This window comes from Leucoraja erinacea, chromosome 7, assembly GCF_028641065.1.
Source record: "Leucoraja erinacea ecotype New England chromosome 7, Leri_hhj_1, whole genome shotgun sequence".
Lineage (NCBI taxonomy): Eukaryota > Metazoa > Chordata > Chondrichthyes > Rajiformes > Rajidae > Leucoraja > Leucoraja erinaceus.
In genome coordinates, this window is record NC_073383.1 from 45,657,966 (window position 1) to 45,684,686 (window position 26,721).

Genomic DNA, 26,721 nt, shown 5'->3' on the forward strand with positions numbered 1-26,721 from the left:
TCTTCAGTCTCCTCAGGAAGAAGAGACGCTGATGAGCCTTCTTGATCAGAGTAGAGGTATTGTGGGTCCAAGAGAGGTCATCGGAGATGTTGACTCCCAGGAACCTGAAGCTAGAAACACGTTCCACCTCCGTCCCGTTAATGTGGATGGGGGTGTGCGTGCCGCCTCTGGACTTCCTGAAGTCTACAATGAGCTCCTTGGTCTTCTTGGAGTTAAGGGCCAGGTTGTTGTCAGCGCACCATGCTGCTAAGTGCTGGACCTCCTCCCTGTAGGCCAGCTCATCGTTGTTGCTGATGAGGCCAATCACCGTTGTATCATCTGCATACTTGATGATGGTGTTAGTACCATGTACAGGTGTGCAGTCATAGGTGAAGAGGGAGTAGAGGAGGGGGCTCAGCACACAGCCCTGAGGAACGCCGGTGTTCAGGGTGAGGGTTGAAGAGGTGTGCTTTTCTAACCTCACAGACTGGGGTCTGTTGGTTAGAAAGTCCAGTATCCAGTTGCAGAGGGAGGGGTCGGTGCCCAGGTTACCGAGTTTGGTGATCAGTTTTGATGGTATAATGGTGTTGAATGCTGAGCTGTAATCGATGAACAGCATTCTTACGCAAGTGTCTCTGTTGTCGAGGTGGGAGAGGGCGGAGTGAAGTGCCGTTGAGATGGCATCCTCCGTACTCCTGTTCTTGCGGTAGGCAAACTGATCCAGTGTGGGGGGTAGGCAGCTTTTGAGGTGTGCCAGGCCCAGCCTCTCGAAGCACTTGGTGATGATGGGTGTAAGTGCAACTGGGCGGAAGTCGTTGAGGCTTGCCGCAGTGGAGTGTTTTGGCACTGGCACGATGGAGGTGGTTTTAAGGCAAGTGGGGACAACTGCTTGGGCAAGTGACAGGTTGAAGATGTCAGTCCAGACGTCTGTCAGCTGCGCAGCACAGGCCCTGAGCACGCGCCCGGGGATGCCGTCAGGGCCAGCAGCTTTACGTGCATTAGTCCTACTCAGTGCCACGTACACGTCGTAGGGGGTGAGTGTGAGGGGTTGGTGATCGGCAGGTAGCACAGCCTTGATGACCGTCTCTAGATTGTCCCTGTCGAAGCGGCCATAGAAGTGATTGAGCTCCTCAAGGAAGGAGGCGTCGCTGGATGTGGGGGTGATGTTGGAGGGTCTGTAGTCCGTGATGGCCGGAAGGCCTTGTTGTTGAAGTGTTCCTCAATCCTGAGCTTATGGCAGTGCTTGGCCTTCCTGATGCCCCTCTTCAGGTTAGCCCTGGATGAACTGTAGGCTCGAGCATCGCCTGACCTGAAAGCGGTGTCCCGTGCTTTCAGCAGTAGCCTGACCTCGCTGTTCATCCATGGCTTCTGATTCGGGTATATGGTCACCTGTTTGAGGGAGGTGACACTATTGATGGTGGAGTTTATAAAGTCCAGAACAGAGGATGTGTAGGAATCAATGTCCGTGTGAGAGTCAAGGGTGGCCTGGGCTGCAAACGCCTTCCAGTCAGTGTCTCCAAAACACTGCTGAAGTGTGAAGTCCGCTTCATCTGACCAGACTTTAACTGTCCTCACAGTTGGTTTAACCCGTCTGATGAGTGGGGAGTACTTAGGGAGCAGGAACAATGAGACGTGATCAGACTGACCAAGGTGGGGGAGGGGGATGGCTTTGTAAGCTTCAGCCATGTTGGTGTAGACTTTGTCCAGAGTGCATACTGCAACTAAGTCCAAGAAACAGTCTCCAAATGAGGATAACGCAAGATAATTTATACTGCTTATTCAACATGCTAAAGTAATTCCTGTGTATGCTTTAGCAGCAAAGCATGCATTACAGCACTTAAGCCTGAAGGTGCTAGCAATGTTAGTCACGCTGTTGTGGATGAATCAGCTTGGCTCCTTCTTGAGATCCCCACCATCACAAAGGCGGTCTTCAGCCAATTTGATTCACATCTCATTGTACTGGGAAGTGGCTAAGAGCCAGTTTATGTCCCAGCTGTAGAACTGAGCTATTGTAGTACAGTTACAGCACTGGAATTTACATGATAATGTTGAAAATTGCCCACATATGTCTATTCACACGAGGCAGGGTCAAGTCTAATGTAGCTAAATTATGCCAATTAGTCTACTCCCAATCGTCAGCAAAATCTTGTACGGTATTGATGGCAGTGCTATCAAGTAGGATTTATTCATCAACAACCTGCTCACTGATGCCCTATTTAGGATCCACCAGGACTATACTGTTCCAGATTTCATCACAACAATCTCCAACAATGGGGAGTCTAACCACTTACTCTTGATATTTAATAGTGTTACCATTGCCGGATCTCCCACTCTCAACCTACTGGGTGGCACCACTGACTAGCTACATTGTCACTAGCGATCAGTCAGGAATATGATGGCATATTCTCCACTCAAGAAGCTCCACACCATCCAGGACAAAACAATTCAATAATTGGTAATACACCCACTACTTTAAACAATAATTCCTTACATCACTGGCAGGCACACGGCAGCACATGATGAGGCATTAGGCTGCAGGGACACGGCCATTTGCAAATCCCACACCACCCTGATGTGCAAATATATTGCTATTCCTTGCATATTGTTCAGTTTAAATGCTGGAACTGCCTCCACTGCAGCACAGTGCGAGTACCTTCACCAGAAGGACTGCAGCGGTTCAAGAAGATGGAGTGCCATAAACATCTCTAAAGTAATTAGTGATGGTAAGTTAGTGCGGCCTTGGCCAGCCACATCCAAATAGCGAGAAATAGATACAGTGTTGGGGCATATTCTGCACGATACAAGTGGTTTCATCTGGGAGTTTGAATTTCCTGGTCACAGAACTTAAATCAGTCTGTGATCAGGAAATTCAGTTTTAGATTATTAAGCTCAGTAATTCTAGCTAAGGACAACAAAATAATTTATTTCCAACTTCAGGGAATTCAATGAACAAGAATTCAAGGCAAAGGATTTAGAAAAGCTTGCTTCTTTGTTATTTCTCTATGGCCTATTCTTAGTCACGTATGTGACCAAAAATATGAAAAATTGTGGAATACATCTGGTCTAATTCTGAAAACAGGTATATTGTTTTGTACTGTATATGATTCATATTTTTTTTCAGTTTATCAAGTGAGATGTTTGTGTTATGCTAACAATGTTTTGGGCCAGGGGCTAAATATGACTCACACGGAAGCATTTTTTTCATAACTCAGTTCTATCTTGCATACTTTGTGAATTTTAAAAAGCTAGAATGTTCATATCTTTAGTAGACATGCATTATAGTTCTGTAGGTACGAAAATAGCAATGAATAAGATTTATCTCTTACAAGAATTTTTTAATGTAACACATTATGTGATGCCGTCTAGTCACGTGTGTGTGCCTTGCAGCTGCGGCTCGCCTGCAGTCCGTTAGTATTTTCTTTTTTTGTTTTCTTTTGTCCCGTTTTTACAGTTTATTTCGGTGTATTTACTTCTGCATGTGTGTGGGGGGGGTGGGTGTAACATGTTTTTTTACTCTTCATTCGGGGGGGGGGGATGCGACCTTTCTTGCCGTATCCCCCGTCTCCGTGTTCGTTTACGCTGAGGCCTATCGCGGAGCTGGCGGCCTCCAACTGCGACCGACCTCGAGGCTCCGGAGGCAGAGCCAGGACTTACCAACGCTAGGCTGGCCGGCTTCGGGGCTGTGGTTGCGGTGCGACCCAACTTCCGACCCGACTTTTGAGCCTCGGAGGCTCGGCCGCGGGCCAGTGGGCGACATCGTCGGGAGCTCACAGGTTGGTGGCCTGTTTTTCCGGAGCTCCCGCAAGTACAGCTGCGTCCGCTGGACTGGAGGGCGGCAGCTTCGACCGCCCCGGGCCGTGGAGTTTGAACCGGCCCGTTTGCAGAGCTTGGATTCAGCCGCGACACTTGCACACCATCACCTGGCGGGATCGCAACATCGGAGGCTTGGATTGCCTCGGCGCAGAGGGAGAGCAAGGAGGGAAGAGACAATGACTTTGGGACTTTAAACTGTGTTGAGTGTTTGTTTTGTTATTATTCTATGTTATGACTGCAGGCTAAACCATTTTGTTGCACAGAAAAGTGCAATGACAATAAAATTGAATCCAATCCAATCCAATCTTGGTTCACTTTCCAAAGAATCACCCTTTACTGTACTATAATGTTCCAAAGCATTTCCTAGCTAGATTTTTGTTTTTGGTTTTATTTATTTATTGCTTACTATATATGAGCTTCATGCAAACTAGAAATTTCATTGCACCCTGGTGTACAAGACAGTAAACTAATCTGAATCTGAATCATTGCTGCTCGAAATGGATGATAGTCACACATCTGGATTTTTAAAAACATTTTTACTCTCGCGTGTGTAGCTGAGTAGCGGGAGATAAGGGTTATCTGGGATGCGGGCCATTTACAGGAAAACTTTTTTAACCCATTTTTAAGTTACTAGTAACATCAATAATGTTTTGTAGTATTCATTAATGACTGGATGTAGTATATCTTCCATTAATTTAATTATGGATAGTGTTAAAGTAATAATTCAATTAGATAAAATTCACCCAGTGTTTGCAGTGCATTCATAAAGTATTCAGACCCCTTCACCTTTTGTAACGTCACAGCCTTATTCTGAAATGGATTAAATTATTTTTTTTTAATCATCAATCTACACACAATAACCCATAATAAAAAACAAAAACAGATGTTTAGAAATTGTTGCATCACATTTACATAAGTATTCAGACCCTTTACTAAGTACTTCGTTGAGGCACCTTTGTCAACGATTATAGCCTCAATTCTTCTTTGGTATGACGCTACAAGCTTGGCACGCCTGTAGTTGAGTAATTTCTCTCATTCTTCTCTGCAGATCTGCTCTGTCAGGTTGGATGTGGAATGTCGATGCACAGCTATTTTCAGGTCCCTCCAGAGATGTTCGATCGGGTTCAGGTCCGGGCTCTGGCTGGGCCACTCAAGGAATCTTCACAGACTTGTCATGAAGTTGTCTTGGCTGTGTGCTTAGGGTCATTGTCCTGTTGGAAGGTGAACCTCTGCCCCAGTCTGAGGTCCAGAACGCTCTGGAGCAAGTTGTCATCAAGGATCTCTCTGTACTTTGCTCTGTTTATCGTTCCCTCGATCCTGACTGGTCTCCCAGTTCCTGCCACTGAAAAACATCCCCACAGCATGATGCTGCTTCACCGTGGGTATGGTATTGGCCAGGTGATCAGCTGTGCTTGGTTTTCTCCATGCGAGACGCTTGGCATTCAGGCCAAAGAGTTCAATCTTGGTTTCATCAGACCAGAGAATCTTGTTTCTCATGGTCTGAGAGTCCTTTTGGTGACTTTTGGCAAACTCCAAGTGGGCTGTCATGTGCCTTTTACTGAGGAGTGGCTTCCGTCTGGCCACTCTACCATAAAGACCTAATTGGTGGAGTAGTGCAGATATAGTTGTCCTTCTGCAAGGTTCTTCCATCTTCACAGAGGAACTCTGGAGCTCTGTCGGAGTGACCATCTGGTTCTTGGTCACCTCCCTGACCAAGGCCCTTCTCCCCCGATTGCTCAGTTTGGCCGGGCTGCCAACTCTATGAAGAGTCCTGGCGGTTCCAAAGTTCTTCCATTTAAGATTGACAGGGGCCATTGTGCACTTCGGGACCTGCAATGCTGCAGAAATTGTTTTATACCCTTCCCCAGATCACAATCCTGTCTCGGAGATCTACGGACAATTACTTCGTCTTTATGGCTTGGTTTTTGCTCTGACATGCACTGTCAACTGTGGGACCTTACAGAGACAGGTGTGTACCTTTCCAAATCATGTCCAATCAATTTAATTTACTACTGGTGGACTCCAATCAAGTTGTAGAAACATCTTAAGGATAATCAATGGAAACAGGATGAACCTAGGCTCAATTTTGAGTGTCTTGGCAAAGGGTCTGAATGTGTAAATGTGATATTTCAGTTATTTATTTTTAATTACTTTGCAAACATTTCTAAACACCTGTTTTCACTTCTTCATTCTGGGGTATTGTGTATAGATTGATGATAAAATCAATCAATTTAATCCATTTTAAAATAAGGCTGTAACGTAACAAAATGCGGAAAAAGTGAAGGGGTCTGAATACTTTCTGAATGCACTGTATGGGCTACTATATAAAACAGACATTTCTGACTTACAGCTTACAGATAGTTCTCAAGAACTGAAACCTGCTGTAATGCAGGGACTGCCTGTATTCTCAGATGGACGTACAGAACGAAACAGAAATGGAGATTGCAGGGGTGAGAGTACAAAACCCTTCATGTGAACATAATATAAATTGACACCAGTCATGCAACTAGCAGAGCTGCTGTTTTACAGTTCCAGCAACCCGAGTTCAGTCCTGACCTCCAGTATTGTCTGCGTGGAGTTTGTACATTCGCCCTGTGACCATGTTGGTTTCCTTCAGGTCCTCCAGTTTCCCCCCATCATCCCAAGGACACAGATGTTAATAGTTAATTGACCATTGCAAATTGGCCCTCTTATGGATGGATGATAGAATATGGTGTAGAGTTGGTGGAGAATTGAGATTAACATAGAGTTAACATGGGTGAGTGTTTGAATTCAGTTGTCCAAAGGGCCAGTTACCATGTTGTATTAGTCAACGAAAAGTTAACAAGAAGAGCAATGACCAACATCTTTGGGGAGAAGATGACTGCATAAGGTGACAGCTGGTCTCACTGAACATTTGGAAGGTGATATCCAATATCCATTCCTATGGAACGGATTAAGATGATGTGACGACCAGAATCACTAAGTCTATGTCATTTACTTTAATGCTCAGGATAGGCCTCTTCAAAACGCTGCAGTCAATGTGGGGTAACCTCATTCATATTTAGCATTGAGTAATAACTTGAGAAAAGCAGTGGATCAAAGGTAGAGGTGAAAAGGTGTTTTATGTGAAATTTTGTGGTGAATTGAGGGCTGTTCCTTTCTTATAAATCACCCATTTCAATCCTCCCCTCTCCAGAATTAAAAGCTAGATAGTTGAGATTCTGAAAGATTAGTTGTACATGAGCGACTTTTCATCAGCATTCATTGGAGAAAGATGAGATAAAAAGGGAGTCTATCATACGATGTGAAGAGGAAGGATGCAGGTGATGGCAACAAATTCTCCTCATCAGAAATTGAAAAAAACAGACCCGAAACGTCACCCATTCCTTCTCTCCAGAGATGCTGCCTGTTCCACTGAGTTACTCCAATAAATGTTAAGGATCCATCATCAGTTACGGACAAATAATCAATCCTCCCACTTACAGTTAAAAGAAAAGAAAGCAAAATGGTTCACAAAGTACTTGTGATGATAGTTACACCAAAATACATGGCGTTCACTTAATGTCTCATTCAAAATCTTAGCGTCAACTGCAATAAAATCAGAATTAAAGATGAAATTATGATGTTTTATGGGTTAACAATATGTAATTACCTACATTTCCCGCTCAGGATGGATTGCTCCAACCTGCTTTACATGAAACATTCTGAGAAATATTAATACTCATTAATTAATTGCAGAATGACTTCAGGTCCAATTCATTTGGGTTGATACAGTACATTTAATTGTCACAAAAGTGTTCAGGGAGCAACCTCAGTGCCATCTCCAGTAATCACAAATGACAGCACTGCTGGCCGGGGATAATTAATATTTCATAATGACTTTAATCGACCAGACCAAAATGAAATGATAGTTTACAGTTACCTAATACCCTCTTTATAGTTCAGTTACAGGTAATAAATTAACAGTGCTAATGTCCAACAATGTTCATTTCTCAAAATAAATCGCTCCCTGAGAGAGGTCATTCACTGCTTCTAAAGAGAGTAGAACTCTGGATATTTTGTCACTTATGCTAGTGAGTTGGATCTTCCTAATGAACACGTTTTGAGAAATTAATTTGGTAACGAGACAGCAAGGAACCACATGATATTAGAAAAAAAATTCCAACATCGGTCCAGATCTGCAGATAATCAGATGATCTGCTTAGGGGTTCTTTGACTGATTTAATCGGACTCGGACAGAAATGAGCCAAATATCAGTATCGAATGATTAAATTGTTACTGTATGAGTGGACATAGGGTTAAAAAGATGTATGTTGGGAGGGGGATGTAGACAGGACGGGGCAAGTGGATTGGGGAAGGAGTGGATTGGGGAAGGGATGGAGGGGCAGAGAGGGGCAGGCGAGGGGGTGGGACCAAGGGGATGGAGGGAGGTTTGGGGGAGGGAGAGGTTGAGGAGGGATTATTGAAGGATGAGTGGCTGAATTCATTCAGAAACTTAGTTTTGTGATCACTCTAAAGCATGATCATTAGAAATAAATTAATTTAGTTTCATTGTACAGATAAAAATGACTCGCATTTCACTTCCCTTTCAGAACACAGAGCATGTCCAATGCATCCAAATAAACCTTGGCAATGTAGCCATTGCAGTGGAATAGGCGACAGATAGCACAATGGGCTAAGAGTTCGGCTGGTGACCGGAAGGTAGCCGGTTCAAATCCCGCTTGGAGTGCATACTGTCGTTGTGTCCTTGGGCAAGACACTTCACCCACCTTTGCCTGTAATGGAATGTGTGTGGCGGCAGGCGTGTGGCACACCGCGACGTGTGTGTGTGTGTGTGGGAGATGTGTGTGTGTGCGTGCATTTCGTGTGTCTCTGTAATATACACTGACATTATGACAATAAATGAATCGTTTTTTTTTTTTTTTAATGTGGTATTGAGTAAATCAAATACAGCAGACAGCTCATCCACGGAAACACTGCCAGATGTGCAGTTAGCTTGTGTGTGTGTGATGTGTGTGTTCAGGGTTCTTGTGTGTGGATCTGAAATGTGTGTGTGGCACAATATGGCTCCAATACTTCTCCTTGCTGTTTATTTGGCACATTTATTGCCACATGCACCAATTAAGTCAGTGGAATTTGATTTACCATCATCCACAGGATCACACTTCAAAAAGAGCACAATACACAATAGAATATAACTTTGAACATTGTGTTCAGGGTTCTTGCAACAGGATCACTGTGGTGTGGGCACAATAACGTTCTGAATAATTCTCCTTGCTTTTTTATTCATCTGTGGTCATTTATTGAACCGTCCGTAGTTAAGGTACAGTGGCCGGATTTACCATGCAGCCATCAATCAATGATCGACAATACTCCAATAGAATGGTCAAACACGCAACGACAGTGGAATCAACCACTCTTCACTACCGGGAGGCAACGTTCAGTCAGGATGTTCCTTTGTCCGCAGGCTGGCGGTCGGAGCTCTTCTCCGGCGATCCCCGGCAAGGGATCCTAGACTCCGGATGGTAAGTCCACACCACGCCCGTGGCTAGAAGCTCCACAGACCACAGCCCCATGATGTCAAAGTCACTAGGCCAGCGATCGGAGCACTCCTTTCTGGCGACCTCCTGGCAAGGGTTCACCCCCGCTCCGCGATGGAAAAGTCCACACTGCGCCCGCTGCTGAAGCTCTGGGCCCGACTCTGGGAAAGACCGCTTCAACCCAAGCTGTCAGGCCGGGAGAGGGGAGCCAGAGAAGCTACTTGGAAAAAGTCACCTCTCCATGAGGAAGTGACCGAAAAACGATTTCCCCCCTTTTCCCCCCACCACCCCTCAAATAAGACACACCGAGATACATCAAAACAAATACTTGGACACACTAAAACAAAAGTCGAAATAACGAACATGATGCTGGCAGGGCAGCTGACTCGCAGCGCCCCCAACCGACCAATACTGTGCATGTCTCTGCTACTTTCAGGATCGTTTCCAAACCACATAAGACTCTTTGACATGCATCAATATACAGACCTAATTTGAACCTCTGTCCATACAGCTGCTTACCAGTCATAAGGAAACAATTAAGACTTTGTGAGAGTTTAACTTCCACTCACATTTCTTTTTCAAGTGTCTTATTTCTGCCAGAACCTGCCTTCCAGGTTGAGAGAAAATGTTGACAATAATAAGAAAGTGAAAGAAATTATTACAACCATCTCCTGCCATACGAAAAATTGGAGAGTGGGACAAGATTGGGGGATGTGTAGGGAAACGCACGGGATGGAAACCTTGTACCTTGAATTGATGCTTCCCTGGAGTCAAGACTCCTTCAATCCAAAGAAAAAAATCTAATTAGATCAAACAGCTAATTAGTGAATTGGTTTTCTGCAAGTACACCCCAGGTGGTTCGATGTTACTAAGGCAACTTTGTTTGTGAGTCCATGAGGAAAAAATACACGTAATTAGTCAAAGAGCAGTGGATTTGTGGAGCTCAAATAGCCACACTGAAAACACAAATGTTGACTTTGAAATCAGCATTCTGACAAACAGCAAACATGAATTATATAATGTGAGATGCCTGATGGATAAAACAGACTGCAATGTTGAACACTACATGGATGGGCACACTGAACAATCAAAACTCTACTGTACAGTGCTGGGACATCTTCCTTCCTGAAGAAAGTATAGTTGCTGCCACGATTAAACAGAGCACAATTACCTGCATCCATGTCTGTAAAGAACGGAACAGCCATTCATGAGTAACAGCACAACAGAAGGCACAAATTTCTATAAGCATTTCCTGCTCTTAAATTGCCTAGTGTATGCCAGTGAGCCAAATGTAACACAAATGTTAAGGCAGTGATTTTTATTTTCTCTCTCTGGAACATATGTGCATAACCTAGTGTGTTCAAGCATTGCATCTCTAAATGCCTTAAACCAAATATATCAATTTATTAAAAAAATAACAGTTGCTTCCCATTCAGTCATTCAGTTGGCAAACTGCAGTTTTGTTTTAAATCAAACATTCGTTTTAAAACCAGACACAAGTGAACAGAGCATTATGCTGAATTAATCTACCATAGTTTCAATATAAGAGGTTGGATTTAAGTTAGATTTAAAAATCTAAACGCACAGGAAATATTGGCAGAAGTAGGGATTTCGCTAATACTATTAAAGAAACATAAACAGCAAACCATTTAAAATTCCAGCTGCTGCACATATTTGTCCAATGTTAATAATAAAATGGCCTTTACCAGTTTCTTAGAACTGGCTAAAAGAATGGCTACCATACCATAAGCCCAGAGTTCCCAACAATGATTTCACCCCAATGCCAAGTCAGCTGAGAGGAACTGTCCGGGGTGTCTTGCCATGATCACTTATCCTCTTGAGATTTTAATGGGGGGGGGGGGGGGGGGGGGGGGGGGGGGGGAAGAGAGAGAGTGTGGAGAGGAGAGAGTCAGTGTTCTTAAATTGACCTATCAAACTCCAGAATACAGTGCTGAGCCTTCATTCCCATGACTGGAGCAGAGGAGTGGTGGCCATCAGGACAACAACACCTTCACCAGAGAGAAAGAGTAGGAAAGAAAACTGATGCAAAAAAAAAGTGAATCCTTTATTACCATCCACCCCTAAAAAAGGAGACAAAGGACAAGTTTTTTTTTTGTGCAGACCATGCTTTAAACTGTCATACTCTGGGACTGAAATACAGCTCAGTGGCCTAAATTAATTTTAACTCCACATTAGACAATTCATTAACTTGTCCATTGTCAGGGTAATTAAACATAAATAAAATTAGTGTATAAACTTTAAAAATTGGGAAAAGCTCCAAAGATTTCTGCAAACAGAATGGCTGCTGGGGAAGCACACTGACACTGGATTATTGATTATCAGGTTGAGTGTTCAAACACCAACAGTCTGCAATTCAACAGAACAGGTGGCATATAATTTCACAAAGCTGAACTTTAGCGAGACGAAATTCAGGAATAATGTTACAGAAATGCAGTTCATTTTGGCAACACACACTAACCAACAGAGAGCAATAATCATACATTTCAAAGCAAATAGACAACAGTAGAATAACAGACATGTTCAAAGAGCAATGTGATTAAGGGCTGGAAGGAAATAAATAAATAGAATAGAACTTTATATTAAAAACAGATAAATGTTATTTTCATACAAGACATATTAATTAAAAAAATCTGATTCATTACCCTGAGGATGAAATCAGAATATAAATCCCACCATAATTAAGTTTTCAACCAGAAAGGGGAGCCAATATAATGCAAATACAAAAGAAAAATGTGTCACTAAACCTTTCATTCACATTTTACTTCTTTTAAAATCTTATTCATGCATGACAGAAGTTGCATTCATTTTACTGAACGGTATGTGTGGGATTTGATGAAGCAGTGCTGAGAACATAAAGAACAATCTGCAGAAGGCTGCAGGAACTCTGTATGAAAGTCACCATAGAAAATTTCAAATTAAATACCTCTCTAATAGGTTGTGTCCAAATGGCAGGAGCCTGAATGACACTGGTCAAGGTGAGGCATATTATATTATTTCCCATTAATTAATTAATCACATTATATTTCCCATGAATTAGCAAGTTAGTTTATTTAAAATGATAAAGTTTCCTTAAATATGTATCAATTAGTAGTATTTCTCCAGATCCTGCCTGCAACTCAGTAACCAATGTTAGATACATGTCATGAATATCAAATTCATTCAATTGGGAATTTCTCATATACCAGGCAAACAAGAAAGAGAGAGTGTCTTTTTCTGGTTAGAAAGGTGTGAGGAGCAGTGTTCTTCGGGGATTGGTGCTGGAGCCTCATCTTTGTACAATTTCTCTCAAACGACGTGAAGAAAAGCACAAAAGGTAATTTTGCTGAAATTGCTGATGACAAAGGTGAATAAGGAAAGCAAGTTGTGGAGAGAATATAAAGAGGCTGAAGTTGGATATGGATAAGTTAAGCAAGTAGACAAAGATCTGGCAAATGGACCATAATGCGAGGAAATATGAAATTGTCCAATTTTGCAGGAGAAAATAGAAAGGACGTTATGCAAATAGTGAGAGATTGCAGAAGTTGGAGATGCAGATCTGGGTGCTATGGTATATGATGGGCGAAAGTGCAATGCGCACAAACAGTAAGTAATTAGAAATGCTCACAAAATGTTATTGCTTAGGGAAACAAACACAAAGGGATGAAGACTACGCTTCAGTTATATGGGATATCAATGAGGCCACATCTGGAGTGGTTTAATTTAAGAATGGATGGTAATGTGTTGGAAGCAGATCAGAGTAGTTTACTGGAACTTTAGCCGGAATGGGTGGATTGTTCTAATGAGGAACGCTTGGACAGCCAAAGCTTGTATCCATTGGGAGTTTAAAAGAGTGAGGAGGGATTTGACTGAATCATACTGAATATCTTGAGGGGTGTTGATGGAATCAATATGAAGAAAACGTTTCATCTTGTGGGGCAATCTAGAGCTAGTTAAGGATTTAAAGAGGTGACCCATTATAGATAGGGATTGTCTCTCGTATGGCATTAAGTATTCGGAACCCTTTCCCCCCCTTTTTTTTTTTAAAGATAACTTTGATGGAACATTGATAAGAAATGTGGGAGAGGCAAAATTATCAAAGGTGGAATTGAGATTTCACCTGATCAGCCTTAATCTGGAGGGTGAAACTGGCAAGACACATGGATCATAGATTTAAACTTGCACAACAGCTCCACCATCCTCACAGAAACCAGGATATTGCAACTTGAGCTCCAGAAATTGACCAAATGGCAACCAATTCTTCGTGGTGATGCACAGCCAAATACGGGCATTCATCATTTGTGTGGGCAAGCTTTGACTATCAACTCAGGAGCACCACAAGGCTGTCTGCTCAGTCTTTCGCTATCCATGACTGTGTAGACAGACACAGCTCCAATGCCATCTTTAATTCGCAGACGTCACAACCGTTGTTGGATGTAACGATGGGTAACGATGTCAGAGTACAGGAGAGTGATTGAATGGTGCCAGAACAGCAATCTTACTCTCAACGTTAGAAAGACCAAAGAGCTTATTGTTGACCTGAAGGATCCATGAACCTGCCTTCATTGACGGGACAGCAGTGGAATGAGTCAACAGCTTCAAGTTCTTGGGTGTGCATTTATCTGAAGATCTGTCCTGGGCCCAGCACACTGACGTAATCACAAAGAAATTCTCATCAAAGCTTCTACTTCCAGAGAAGATTCCAAATGTCGCTCAATATGTTATCGAGCTTGTACCAGTATGCAGCAAAGAACAAACTAACTGATCCAATAATTTAAAGGCTCAGGAATGAAGGAGGGTGCAAAAAGTGGTAGACAATGCCGGCCGGGTTCATCAAGGGTTCTGACCTCCCCACCCAAAGGGATCTATAGGCACCACTACCGGAAACAGGCTGTTAATATTATCAAAGATCCTGGTCGTGCTCTCAACTCACTACTACCATCAGGAAGAAGGTACAGGAGGCTGAAAACAGTGACCTTCAGGCTCAAGAATAGCTTCTCCCCAGCAACCATCTGCACAACACTGAACACGGCACAACATTAACCATTAACACACTGCAAACATTTTAGAGGTTTTGCACCAATATGGTCTGATTATCTGGTATTACTAATTATTAATTCATTGTATTTTCCACACAGAGAGTTGTGAGAATGGGGAATTCTCTGCCTCAGAGGGCAGTGGAGGCCGGTACTCTGGACACTTTCAAGAGAGCTGAATAGGGCTCTTAAAGATAGCGAATAGGGGATATGGGGAGAAAGCAGGAACAGGGTACTGATTGGGGATGATCAGCCATGATCACATCGCATGGCAGTGCTGGCTCGATGGGCCGAATGGCCTACTCCTGCACCTATTGTCTATTGTATTATTATTTTATTACATTGATATGTATGTTATTGCATTAATGGGCCTGTATAGTGAGAATTTCATTGTTCTGTTGCCAGCGCATATGGCAATTAAACATTCTTGACAGAGACTTCTGACAAACCATCGGATCTCAGAGGGCAAGATTTAGTCCTTCTTCCTGCTGGTCATTCACTTCATAACAGTGATCAAGAAGAGAAATCCTGGGTCAGGTTTAGTTCTCGGGCATGTGTTGTTTCCACGATCCAATGGTGATTAATGCAATATAGTGCAAAGAGGGTAGATCCACAGTGGGGGTTGCTTTCACTCATGAAGTCAGTGGGGAATATCTGTCATGTTAATGGTGTCCTGTACAGAGTGGTCCCTGTCCACTCTTACCAACGCATCACACTATCAATAGCTGCCATGTGGAGGATACCTGGGCTAGCGTGATAGGTAGTGGTTGGATAAGCTGGGACTTCTTTTCCATTAGAGCACAGGAAGATGAGATGTGACCTTATTGATGTGTATACAGTCATAAGAGCTATGGATAAAGTCAGCACAGTCTTTTTCACAGGGTGAAGGATTCTAAATGGTATAGGCTTACGGTGAAAGGAGAAACTTAAAACCTGAGGGACCTCAGGGACAACATTTTCACTCAGGCGATATTTCGGATCAGGAATGAGCTGCCAGAGGAAGCTATAGAAGCGGATATAAATCTGACTTTTAAAAGACTTTTGGACATATCTGAATAGAAAGGATTTAGAGGCGAAAGGGTCAAATGCAGGCAAAGGGCATTAGCCCAGTATGCCAACTTGATCAGCACAGACTAAGTTTTCCAAAAGTTCCATGTTGTACGGCTCTATGACTATATGTTGCAGCTCATTCGTTAGCGAGTAGGTGGTTGTGGAAAATACATCTGGTCCTCGTGTTTTGGCTCGGGTGCCAGTAATAGACACACAATACAGACCACACTCTCCACTTCATCAGAGGAATGTCAGTGTAATCGCTCTTGCTTACCTTCAGGTGATTCCTCCTGCACATAGGTTCCTGTCAAGTAGCGATGGACCAAGGCTGACTTGCCACTGGCTAAATTACCCACGATCCCCTGAAAGACAAAAGCAACACTGATAAGATCCCATTCCACAATGGGAGTGTCTTCTCTGAAGCATCACATCACTCTGAGCAATTTAAGCCACAGGGTTAATTTAAGTTACAAGGTTCCAGTTGCCTTTTCAGGTGAATGTAAACCATTCCATAGTGCTATCCTGAAGAACTATGGAGTTCTCTACAGTATCCAGGCCAGTAGATTTATTTCAGCAGCAGAATGCAAAATTACCACAGTTTATCCCAATTTGGAGGCTCAGAGAAATTTGCTGAGCATTCCTCAAATTGTACTACTGACCACTTTTTGTTAGCCAAGAAATACTTCACAATATCATTGGATGTTGAACGGTACTATACAAATTTAGTTTAGTTTAATAGAGTTTAGACATACAGTGCAGTAACAAGCCCTTTGGTCACTGAGTCCGCGCCGACCAGCGATCCCCACAAATTAACACTATCCTACACACAAGAGGCAATTTTAACCGGAGCCAATTGACCTATAAACCTGTACATCTTTGGAGTGCGAGATAAAACTGGAGCTCCCGGGGAAAACCCACACAGGTCACTGGGAGAATGTACAAATTCCATACAGCCAGCACCCGTAGTCGGGATCGAACCCAGGTCTCTGGCTCTGTAAGGCAGCAACTCTACTGCTGCGCCTCTGTGCCGCCCATGCATAAATGCACATTTATTCTCTAAGTTCTTAAGAGACACAAACATGCTGCTGAGAATATTCCCTGATTATGTAGCCTAAACATATTTGTCCAGTATCTGAAGCACAGTCTGTCCCAAGCAAGATTGCCAAAAGAAAAGGAAAGTGGGGGAAATATACCAAAGAGGCCACGGTCAGCTCAACAATTGGCAGTAAGCAACAAATTAAAGAGTACAGTGGGACTGCAGTTCTGTGCCAAACTATTCAACATACCATCCCCTACACAATTCCTTTTGTTCTCTATCCTTTGGCCAAAGGGGAAAGCAAATCATCAACACTCATAATCCTTTCCATTGCATAATGAGCTCAGCAAGGGTGGCAGTGTCTTGACACAGTCAAAGGATACAGCTATGTTCCTCCCCTCCATACAATTACTTAGAGCTTTTCAACCCTGTTGTGTCGATACACACAGGATTGCACCATGAAGCAAGACTGAACAATCAACAAGAATACACTACCTTCACCACCTCCTCACGCTCCTGGACCATCCCCTCCTCCCCAAACAAAATACACACAGAGCAAGAATTTCAGCTGGGGAAGAGGTACAAAGCATCCTCTTAAAGCAAAATTTGGCACAAGACATTTCATCAGCAGGACATTGAGTTTTCCTGTGCAGCTGAACAACACTGAACTTCACAATAAAACCATTTACAAACTGTATCAGCACATCAGTTGACACAACGGGAAATCCGTTCAGTTGCGAGAGCTCCCAAAGCAGAATACTGCCACAGAATGGGCCTTTTCTGTTAGTTGCATTGCTAAGCCAAAGACGTTAGGAGATTGTGCAATGGTTCGCTCCATCAGTCGCGAAGTACGAGCCATGGACTCATGCCCAAAACCTTGGGCTTGCTTTAATTCTTACTCTGCATCTTCACAGTCCTCTCGTTCACCAATACAGGCCACCCTCAGTTGACAAACAGATTCTATTTTTGCTGGTGACCCCAAGATGATTTGGTTCATAATTGCAATGAATGGAATCATAGGCACATAAGACTGAGAAGAACATTTATCAAAAGTGGAGAGAGAGGAAACTAGTTCTGTCATTGTGTAGGAAGGCACTGCAGATGCTGGTTTAAACTGAAGATAAATACAAAAAGCTGGAGTAACTCAGCAGGTCAGACAGCATCTCTGAAGAAAAGGAATAGATGAATTTTTGGGTCGAGACCCTTCTTCAGTTCTTCTAGTTCTGTCATTAGTAGAAACGAACACAAGTACCTACATTGGACTTGTAAACAATAATATTATGGGAGATCAATTATATGGGCCAGTGTCCATAAATAGGAAGCCTTGCAAGGTTGATCTGATGTGAAATCTTCCTTCTCTTCTGACAGTCCCTTTTAAATGCCCTTTCTTTCATTTCACCTTCATCACATCACTGTGTGTGTACCCCCCACACCTGCCCAAATCTGTAATCGATGCATCTATCTCAGAATTATCGTTACCTCTATTTCTACCCGTTGAATTTGCTGCAATCTCAATGACCTCACAAATTTAACAATTAAGAATATTTTTAAACATTCTTTGCATGTAACTGTGTGAACGGAAATAAAAAGAATTCTTCTTTTTAATACAGGAATTGCACCATTTCAATGTCTTAATTAGTTTTCCCACCCTCCAAATTTCAACTACATGAATTAGCAATTATACCACAAAACAAAGTATTAAACATGAATGTTCACATTTCAAAGATGGACATGGTAATTTTAGTAAGGTTTCTGTACCACAAGTCTGTGAACTTTCTCCTATATTCATACCCAATCTACTAATTCCCTCCAAAAACAAAGATCAGAGGCTGACTTTACAAGGAGGAACCAAATCAAATACAAGCCCAAAGCAATCAGTTCATTTCAATTCTAAGCACTGGTAAACACCTCCATCTTCAGGTACACACGTGATCAGTGCCAAATTTACCAAGTGGTATTTAAAAATAAAATTCTCAGAATAATTTGATCCTGTATTTCACAAGGTACCAGAAATGTTATAAATTATTGAGTGAATGAGTTTTGTTACATGCATGAGTTGCTGTTAAAATTATTATTTTATAATGTATTATAAATGTATAAAAAAAGAAAACGTTAAAAATACTCAGCAGGCCAGACCATGTTTGTGGTAAGAGAAATAGAGTTACCCTTCCAAGTAGACCTGAAATGTTAACTCTGTTTCTCTTCTCATGGATGCCACCCTGCTGAGAATGTTCCCTATTTTCAGTTTTTATTATTGGCAGTTAGAATGGTTTATGGCATGTTGGAAACTAACAATCCTTTTTCATTCCTTATGATAATATAGAAAAATTAGAATAATTTTTAGGTGCTCCTTTGATCTTTGGGAATTTATACAAACTTTTAGATATTAATCAATTATAAACATAAAATTCTGTTTATGTTCTTCGCTATTGCTCAGTTTTTGATTTAAATCCTGCGGTTGTGCAGAGAAGTGTAAGATACAGAGGCTCTAAGGTGAACCTTGAATTGATTCCTTAACTCTGGGGAGTTAGTTGATCAGAGATTGGAGTAACAGGTGTGCCTCAAGTGGCTCTGAATTTGGATGGGGAAAATCAGGACATTTTCTTTCTGAAAATGTACTTTGACTCTTATCGGAAGAACGGACACTAGATGAAGCGTCATGTAAAGATGCATGATAAATGAGAACACTGTTGGCCATCATACACAACAGATTATATCATAAAATCAGAAAATGCTGGAAACACTCAGCAGGTCAAGCAGAATCTGTGGAAAGAGAAACAAAATTGTCTAGTGAAGGATCTTACACTTGAAATATTAACTTTGTTGTAGATGTAGCCCAGTCAATCGCATAGACCAGACTTCCCATTGACTCTATCTATATTTCACGCTGCCCTGGAAAGGTAGCAAACATAATCATAGACGTCCCACCCCGTCAATCCTTCTCCCTGCTCCCATCCGGCAGATCGTACAGAAATTTGAAAGGGTGCACCACCAGATTTAGGAACAGCTTCTTTCCCTCTGTTATCAGGTTTCTTAACAGTCCTTCCATAAACTGGGATACTGTCCGATTCACCTCGACCACATTGTGGACATTGGAATTTGTTTATGGAATCAGTTTTATTTTAAATTATCAATGACAAATGTATGACCTGAAATCATACAAAAAGATAAACAGTACCCATAAAACCATCATCCGCCAAAAGGCCATTGCCTTCAAGGAAGGAGAACAAAAATTAAAAATACCAAACTTATAGACAGCACTTCAACAACAAACTTTACAAATCAAAATTCCCAAATCTGAGGTACACTAACCCTGGTGCAGCAAGACTTGAAGCAGTCATCACAGTCACACTATTCCCATCTGTGTAACCCCCTTAAACCAACCCTACCCCTCTAATGGCCCTACAATCCTTTATTTCTAGCATTTGCTGATTTGTTCACCCCACGATGGTAACAATGCTTTTTTCGACAGGTTCAGCAAGCACTGCTTTTGTGGTTCAGTGTCATTTTTTGGTCAAATTGCACTCTACTTCAGAACATCTGGACTACTTTAAAAACACGGTGTTGCCACAAGTGCAAAGATTGTAGTTAACCCAAAAATGGTTTGAGATTGTGAGGAAAGGAAGATGGGGTGATGTTCAGTTTGTAGTGATTACTCACAAGCAATCCGTATAAACAAAATAATTCAGATCAGAAATTCTCGCTACAAGACACCAGTCCTATCTTTCTTCCAACTGCTTCTTTTCAATGTCACTGCTGCCTTGAAGACGCTTTACATTTAATTGGAACAAAGTTAATTAATCCCATAAATCTCCCACATAAGGCTTACTGCATTCTATAAACCTCCCACAGCAAAACCAGTCCACAAAAATGCTGGGAAAAAAACCCACTGGACTAGCCAGTGATGCTACAATAGTTCCGAGGAATCACTGCTACTTTGCACCCGTGCAGTTAGGAAAATGTTGTTGTTCAGCTCTCAGCAACAAAGTGATCAGCTGTGCGTATATGGAGATCCCAAATGTCCGAGCATTCACAATGGGAAATACTGAAAGTTCAGGTCAACACCAGCGATATCTTACCCCAACACTTGCTGCCAAGAAATAAATTGGCACAGTAATTCCTGTGAAGCTACCATCGCAGCACAGTATTGCAAAGCTCACAAGGTAACGTTAGACACTCAGAACAGCTGACCTAGGTTATGATTTATGATAATAATAATAATAATAATAATATTTTATTTTCGGGGGCCTTTCAAATCTCAAGGTCACCTTACAAAGATTAAACAGAAGAGAGAAAAAACATATAGTCGGAGAAAAATAAATAATAAGGACATCATCAATACACAAATTAAAGATAGAAATCGCTCAAATCAAAAAAAACAATGTGAAGAGAGAGAAGCGGCAGCTAAAGCGTGCCAGCGTCCACTCTCTCTTCCGACAGCCATCTTAGACACAGGCTAACAAAGTACCTTACACACAGAAAAGCCACCACCCCCCACAGGGAAGGCACTGTGGGGGAAGGCACAAAAGTCCAGTCCCCAACCCCAGTTCTCCCAAAAGTCAGGCCTATTAAGGCCACCGCTGTTGCCTCAACGGAGGCCCGATGTTCCTGGCCGTTCTAGCCGGGTGGTCTTGCGTCGGGAGAGTCCACACAGCGGATGGGCCACCTGGAACAACCGCTTCCTAGCAGGGGATTGTCGGCTTCCGAAGCCGACAAGGACACACCGAGTTGGAGCTCCCAGGCTCCCGATGTTAATGTCAGTGCCGCCCGCTCCGCCCCGCAGACGTTGCTCTCGGTGGTCCAGCTCACCGGAACTCCAGCGCGTCGATCCAGTGCGGCGACCCAGGCAAGGCATCGCCCGCTCCGCTCCGCGATGGCGCTCCAGCGCTGTGCTGCCACCGAAGGCGAGGTGCTGGGCGGTCCCCACCAGGAAACGGCGCTCCAAGCCCGCTGGTAGGCCACGAGGACGGGTCGACGGGCAGCCCAGAGAAAAAGCTGCCTCACCGACCAGGTAGGGACCTAGAAGTAAGATTACCTCCTTCCCCCCACAATAAGAAGTCCATTTCTCAAAAAAAAACGACGAAAACGAACTAAAAACTGGAAAAAAAAAAGAATTAAACGGAATGCTGCTGGTTAGCAGCCGTTCCCCAAGATGGCTCCTCCTATCCTCTTCACTTGCATGAGGGGAAGGGAAACAAATGGAAAATAGCTGGTCTTAACTGTAACAAGTGATCCTGTTAAACCACCAGGGCCACCGCACGATTGGCAGCCTCACCAACAGTCTGTCTGTTTTTTTTTTCTGTGGGGGGGAGGGGTTTGGGGCGTGGGTAGGGGATAGGGGGGGTGGGGGGGGGGGGGGGGGGGGGGGGGGGGGTGTCGGGGAAGGTGTTTGTGTGGGAGGGTGTTTGTTTGGGGGGGTGTGTAGGAGGGGGATGTGTGGGAGGGGGTGTGTGAGCGGTGGGTGGGGGGGTGTGTGGGGCGGGGAGGGGTTATGGGGGCGGGATTGTGGGGTGGGGGGGTGCAGGGGCAGGGGGGGGGGGTGGGGGGGGGGGTGGGGGGGGGTGGGGGGGGGGGTGTGGGGGCGGGGGGGGGGTGTGGGGGGGGGGGGGGGGGGGAGTTGTGGGAGGAGAGGGGTGTCAGCAGGGGTGAGTGAGCTCAGAGAAAAGACGGGGGAAGAGCCATGGGGGAGAGGGGGGCATCACGGGGGAGGAGCTAGTGCCAAGGGGACCAGAGGGGTAGTGGCTGGAATTGACAGTGTGATGGGGACTCACAGTGGGCGCTGGTCGTTCTCCTCTGCTGGGATCAGAGTTCCGGTTTCCGTTTGGCGACCGATGACATCTCGGACTCCAGGCTGGGCCATGTTTCCGACTGGGATGGGTCTCCGACGCTGGGCTGCTGCTTGGGGCTGGGCTGCTGCTTGGGTCTGGACTGGGCTGCTTTGTGTCCCTCTGAAAGTCCGGTTGGAAACCTCCGCCGGCCACCATCAGCTCCAGTAAAGACGCAATGGCGCAGGAAGGGGCAGATTGTCCCGGGGAGTGACAGGGGAAGAGACTAATCCGCGCGGAGCCGACTGGCAGAAGAGATCGATTTGCGCACGCGTGGTTTTTAAGATTTTTAAATCTCGCTAACTTTTACGACATTCAACCAATCGGAACGAAGCTTTGCGCGCTCGCAGCACCGGAGAGCGGTGAGAGAACTGCCGAAAAATCGTAGTGCTCTCGCGAACCATTTGTGCGGAAATAGAAAGACCGCTAAACCGGAAGATAACAAGATCAGAGTTTTAGTTATGTATGGATTGTTGGAGTTGTGTCCAATGTGCCTGTAAAGTTGCAGCAAGTAAGAATTTCATTATTCAGGGACATATCAAGTGCATGACAAATAAACTCTCGAGTTCAATGCACAAATCACGTTCTCGGTCCCGAATTGGTCCGTCCTCATCGCATGATTTCCCTGCTAGTCTATAAAACCCTCTGGTTTCCCTTTATGTTATTTGTTGATCTATTCCCATTTTCTCTCTTGTTGTCCTGCCTACATCACCTCTCAACTCATTGCATTTAGCCTGAATCTCACATAAATTATTAGTTATGTATCAAGAACCTCCTTCAATTGTTTTATCATATCCATACTTTTGTCGACTGGGAGTATTAGTCTGTATTTCCTTTGTGGGAAGATAAGTCTTGTGTGTCCTCTTTAAAGATCTCCCATCATTATAATGAAGTTTTATCTGACATCGAAGATTGAGATGAGAAGAAAATTATTTCTGCAGATGGTTGTTGTAGATTGGCTATTTCATACTAGCCAATTATAGTGTTTGGTAGTAGTAACTCCGCCTAGTATGTGCTTCATATTATCACCAGCCTGCTTACGCTAGTTAGAATGAGTAGCAGCTCGGAGATGTGATGACTGCAGATCCTTGCTGTATGTAGATTTAATAAATATGTGTTGTATCTTTTTGTGTGTTCGAGTCGACTCATTACAGTTGTAATTTGGAATTTCTGCAGAAGGTTGTCTTTGGAATTCACCACCCAAGTGGCTAATAAATGTGCAAGCAGGTATTAAGATCTATACACATTTGAATCCCTGGGGTATTAGGACAGGACAGTGCACAGACATTAGAGGCTTCTTGACTTACAATCAACCTGAGGGACAACACGGTCTATTCATGATTATATTAGTTTGTGTTGGGCCTGCTGACTTGAACATCGTGGAGCTGTGGTTTGCGGAGCTTCCAGCCGCGGGTGGCGCTGACTTTAACATCGCGGAGTCCTGGGATCCTTTGCCGAGGGTCGCCAGTGTTGAATCTCCGCCGAGCTCGGCCTGTGGACTTCGGGAGCCGCGGTCTCCGGTAGGAAGTGGCCAATTCGGAAACTCCAAGCCGCTGAGAGTGTTCTTCCGTTCCGACGTCGGAGTTCCGATCATCCTGGCGAGAGGGCCTGAACATCGGGCCGCCGTAGCGCCGACTGCTGTGGCCTCAAAGGCCCCGACCACGGGTGAACAATGAGAAGATGATTGACCTTTATTGCCTACCCTCACAGTGGGAACGTTGATTCCGCTGTGTAGGGATGTTTATGTTAAACTCTATCATGTATTGTGTTCTTTTTTATTCGTATGGCTGTATGGTAATTCAAATCTCACTGTACCAATTGGTGCATGTGAAAATAAATGTAACTTGAACGAACTTGAACTAGTCTGTTTTTCTGGAACAATCCAACTCCAAAGGGACAACAGTCCCTCAGCGATGTTCTGAAGTGGCAGCATCGATTTCCAAGCTCAAATAAGCTTCAGTCCAGAATTTATCTATACAGTTGCAAAAGCTATCAACTGAGAATTAGCATGTTCTCCCTATCAGGTAAAGCATATACATTCAACACAAACCGCATGATTTCGTTTCCTGCAAGATGCAAATTCAAAAAAACTTTATACGTTGGCACAAACTTACAGTCTAACTCAATGTCACAAGGAACAGAAATGTCAAGCTGAGAATAGAACTTACCGGTAGAATAGCACTGGTTAGAGTACAGTGAATAACCAATGTTATAAATATCCCAGTCATCTGGTGCTATCACTGCAGGAAGAAGAAATTCTCACAACTCATATTTAAAAACGTAAAATTTCCCTTGATCTCATCAAAGATGCAATAGTTATTTGAGTAATATAGACCAAATCTAAAAATGGATGCAAGTATTACTGCCACCAAATTCAGTAATATCATGCACAAAAAAAATCCCTTTTCACAAAAGTGTGGAATTCTGACCAGTGCTAATTTCCTCAATTTTTCATTTGAAGCCATGTAAAACTGCATAAAATGATGCACTATTACAGGATTAAAATAAAAAAAACTTGAAAGCACTATCTAGAGAGAAATAACATTCTACTTAGCTGCAATGAATAATGTTGTTATTCCAGTCTTCTCTATCTCCCTATACTAGAAACGGAGATTCAGACCAATGATACTACGCACATTCTTTTTCGTCCAGATCTGTTAAAAAAAACATCTGTTTCTATATTTATACAAAAGCATATCTCCACAATGCTGAAAGAAAACAGATTACCATCTTGACCTAAAACTCAGTATATGTCTGAGCCTGAATTTTCAAAGCAATGACCAATTATGTTGAGTCCTTCATTTGTCATCAGATTTCTGAAAAGGTTATGTTGGTCTAAATTAAACTATCAAACCCAATTAAGATTGGTTTGCCAACAGATTCAGTTCATCAAGATGACTTACTGATACTGCAGCAGCGATTCAATTATGAGAGGTGTGAATAAGGTAGTCAAAGTATAGGAGAGAGATCAATGGCCCAATTGAATGGTGCCGGATCAACCACCTTGTCAGTAAAATCTTCATCTATGGGTAGAGAGAGTCAACTACTTCATGTTTCTGGGCGCGCATATCTCTGACGATCTTGCCTGAGCCTAGCATATTGCAGCAATTATAAAGAAAGTCCATCAACACCTTTATAAAATTATGTGTGTCAACAAATTCTCTCTTGAACCTCTACCCCAAATCGAATCCACTGCTGGAACAAAAGGTAATTACAAAAAGTGGTAGATACTGCCCAGTCCGTCACAGGTACTGACCTCCTCTCCATCGAAGGAATCCAAAGGAGGCTCTGCCTCAAAAAGGTAGCCAGCATCATCAACAACCCACACTACCCTGGCCATGATCTCATTTCACTCCTGCCATCAGGAAGCAGATATGGGAGTCTGAAACAGCTTTTTTCTCCAATAACCATCAGGCTCTTGAACACTACAAACACAAACTAGTCTATGAACTATCTCAGTTGCACCAGGGTCTATGGGGCTTTTATTTTGTGCTATTGATTTATTGAACTTTATTTTGCTTATTCTGTTATCTATGAGTACTGTGTTTACAGATGTTCTGCTACTGCAAATACGAATTTCATTGTTCGTATAATAATTAAACACTCTTGACTCTTTGGCCCACCATTCTTTACACATTAGTCGTTGCTACACTAGTAATGTAACCATTTTTACAAAAGATCATGTCTGATTGCTTAGATGTATAATGTAAGCAGACAGTTCACTATGGGTTTACATTTTACTACTGCAATTCCTAGATGATCTGGATTCCATAAAGTAAACCACAGGGAAGCAGGCTCAGGAAAAAAAAACAAGGCTAGAAAAGAAAAAGCAAGCAAGTTGAGTTTATATTATATGCACAAGTACATTGAGGTACAGGCACAATGAAAATCTTGCTTACAACTGAATCACAGGCACATAGATTGAAACAACTCACAAAACATAAATCATACATAACATACAAAATGGGCAATGGAGTTAACTCCAAGCAAGCGTGAGGTGATGCACTTTGGGTGGAATGTAAGGGGAAAAGTATAAGATTTAAGACCCTTAACAGCATTGATGTGTAGAGTCCAAATTCATACCTCTCTGAAAGTGGCAACATAAGTAGATAGAATGGCAAAATTATATAGTATGCTTGCCTTCATTGGTGAGGCATTCAGTACGAGTCAGGAAATCATGTTACACTTTTATAAAACTTGACTAGGCCACATTTGGTGTATTGTGTGCAGTTTTGGTTGCCCCATTGACTGGAGGGATTTGGAAGCTTAGAAGAGAATGTAGAAGAGGTTTACCAACCAAGAAGCTGCCTGAATGGGAGAGTATTAACAACAAGCATAAGCTGAACATATGTGGATTTTTCCCCCTGCAGTGTCTGGAGCTGAGTGGAGACCTGATGGAAGTTTATAAAATGATGAGAGGTGTAGACAAGGCAAGTTTTCAGAGTGGGGGATGCCTGGAACAT

General features: G+C 43.1%; 1 protein-coding gene across 6 annotated transcripts in view; it reads right to left on the minus strand.

Annotated features, from left to right (window-relative positions):
- Positions 1 to 26,721, minus strand: part of agap1 (ArfGAP with GTPase domain, ankyrin repeat and PH domain 1) — a 566,650-nt gene that overhangs the window by 312,697 nt on the left and 227,232 nt on the right. For all 6 annotated transcript variants that reach the window (XM_055638440.1, XM_055638441.1, XM_055638443.1 and 3 more), the window contains exon 3: positions 15,672 to 15,759. In XM_055638440.1, coding sequence (XP_055494415.1) covers positions 15,672 to 15,759 — 88 coding nt within the window. The remainder of the gene's footprint in view (positions 1 to 15,671; positions 15,760 to 26,721) is intronic.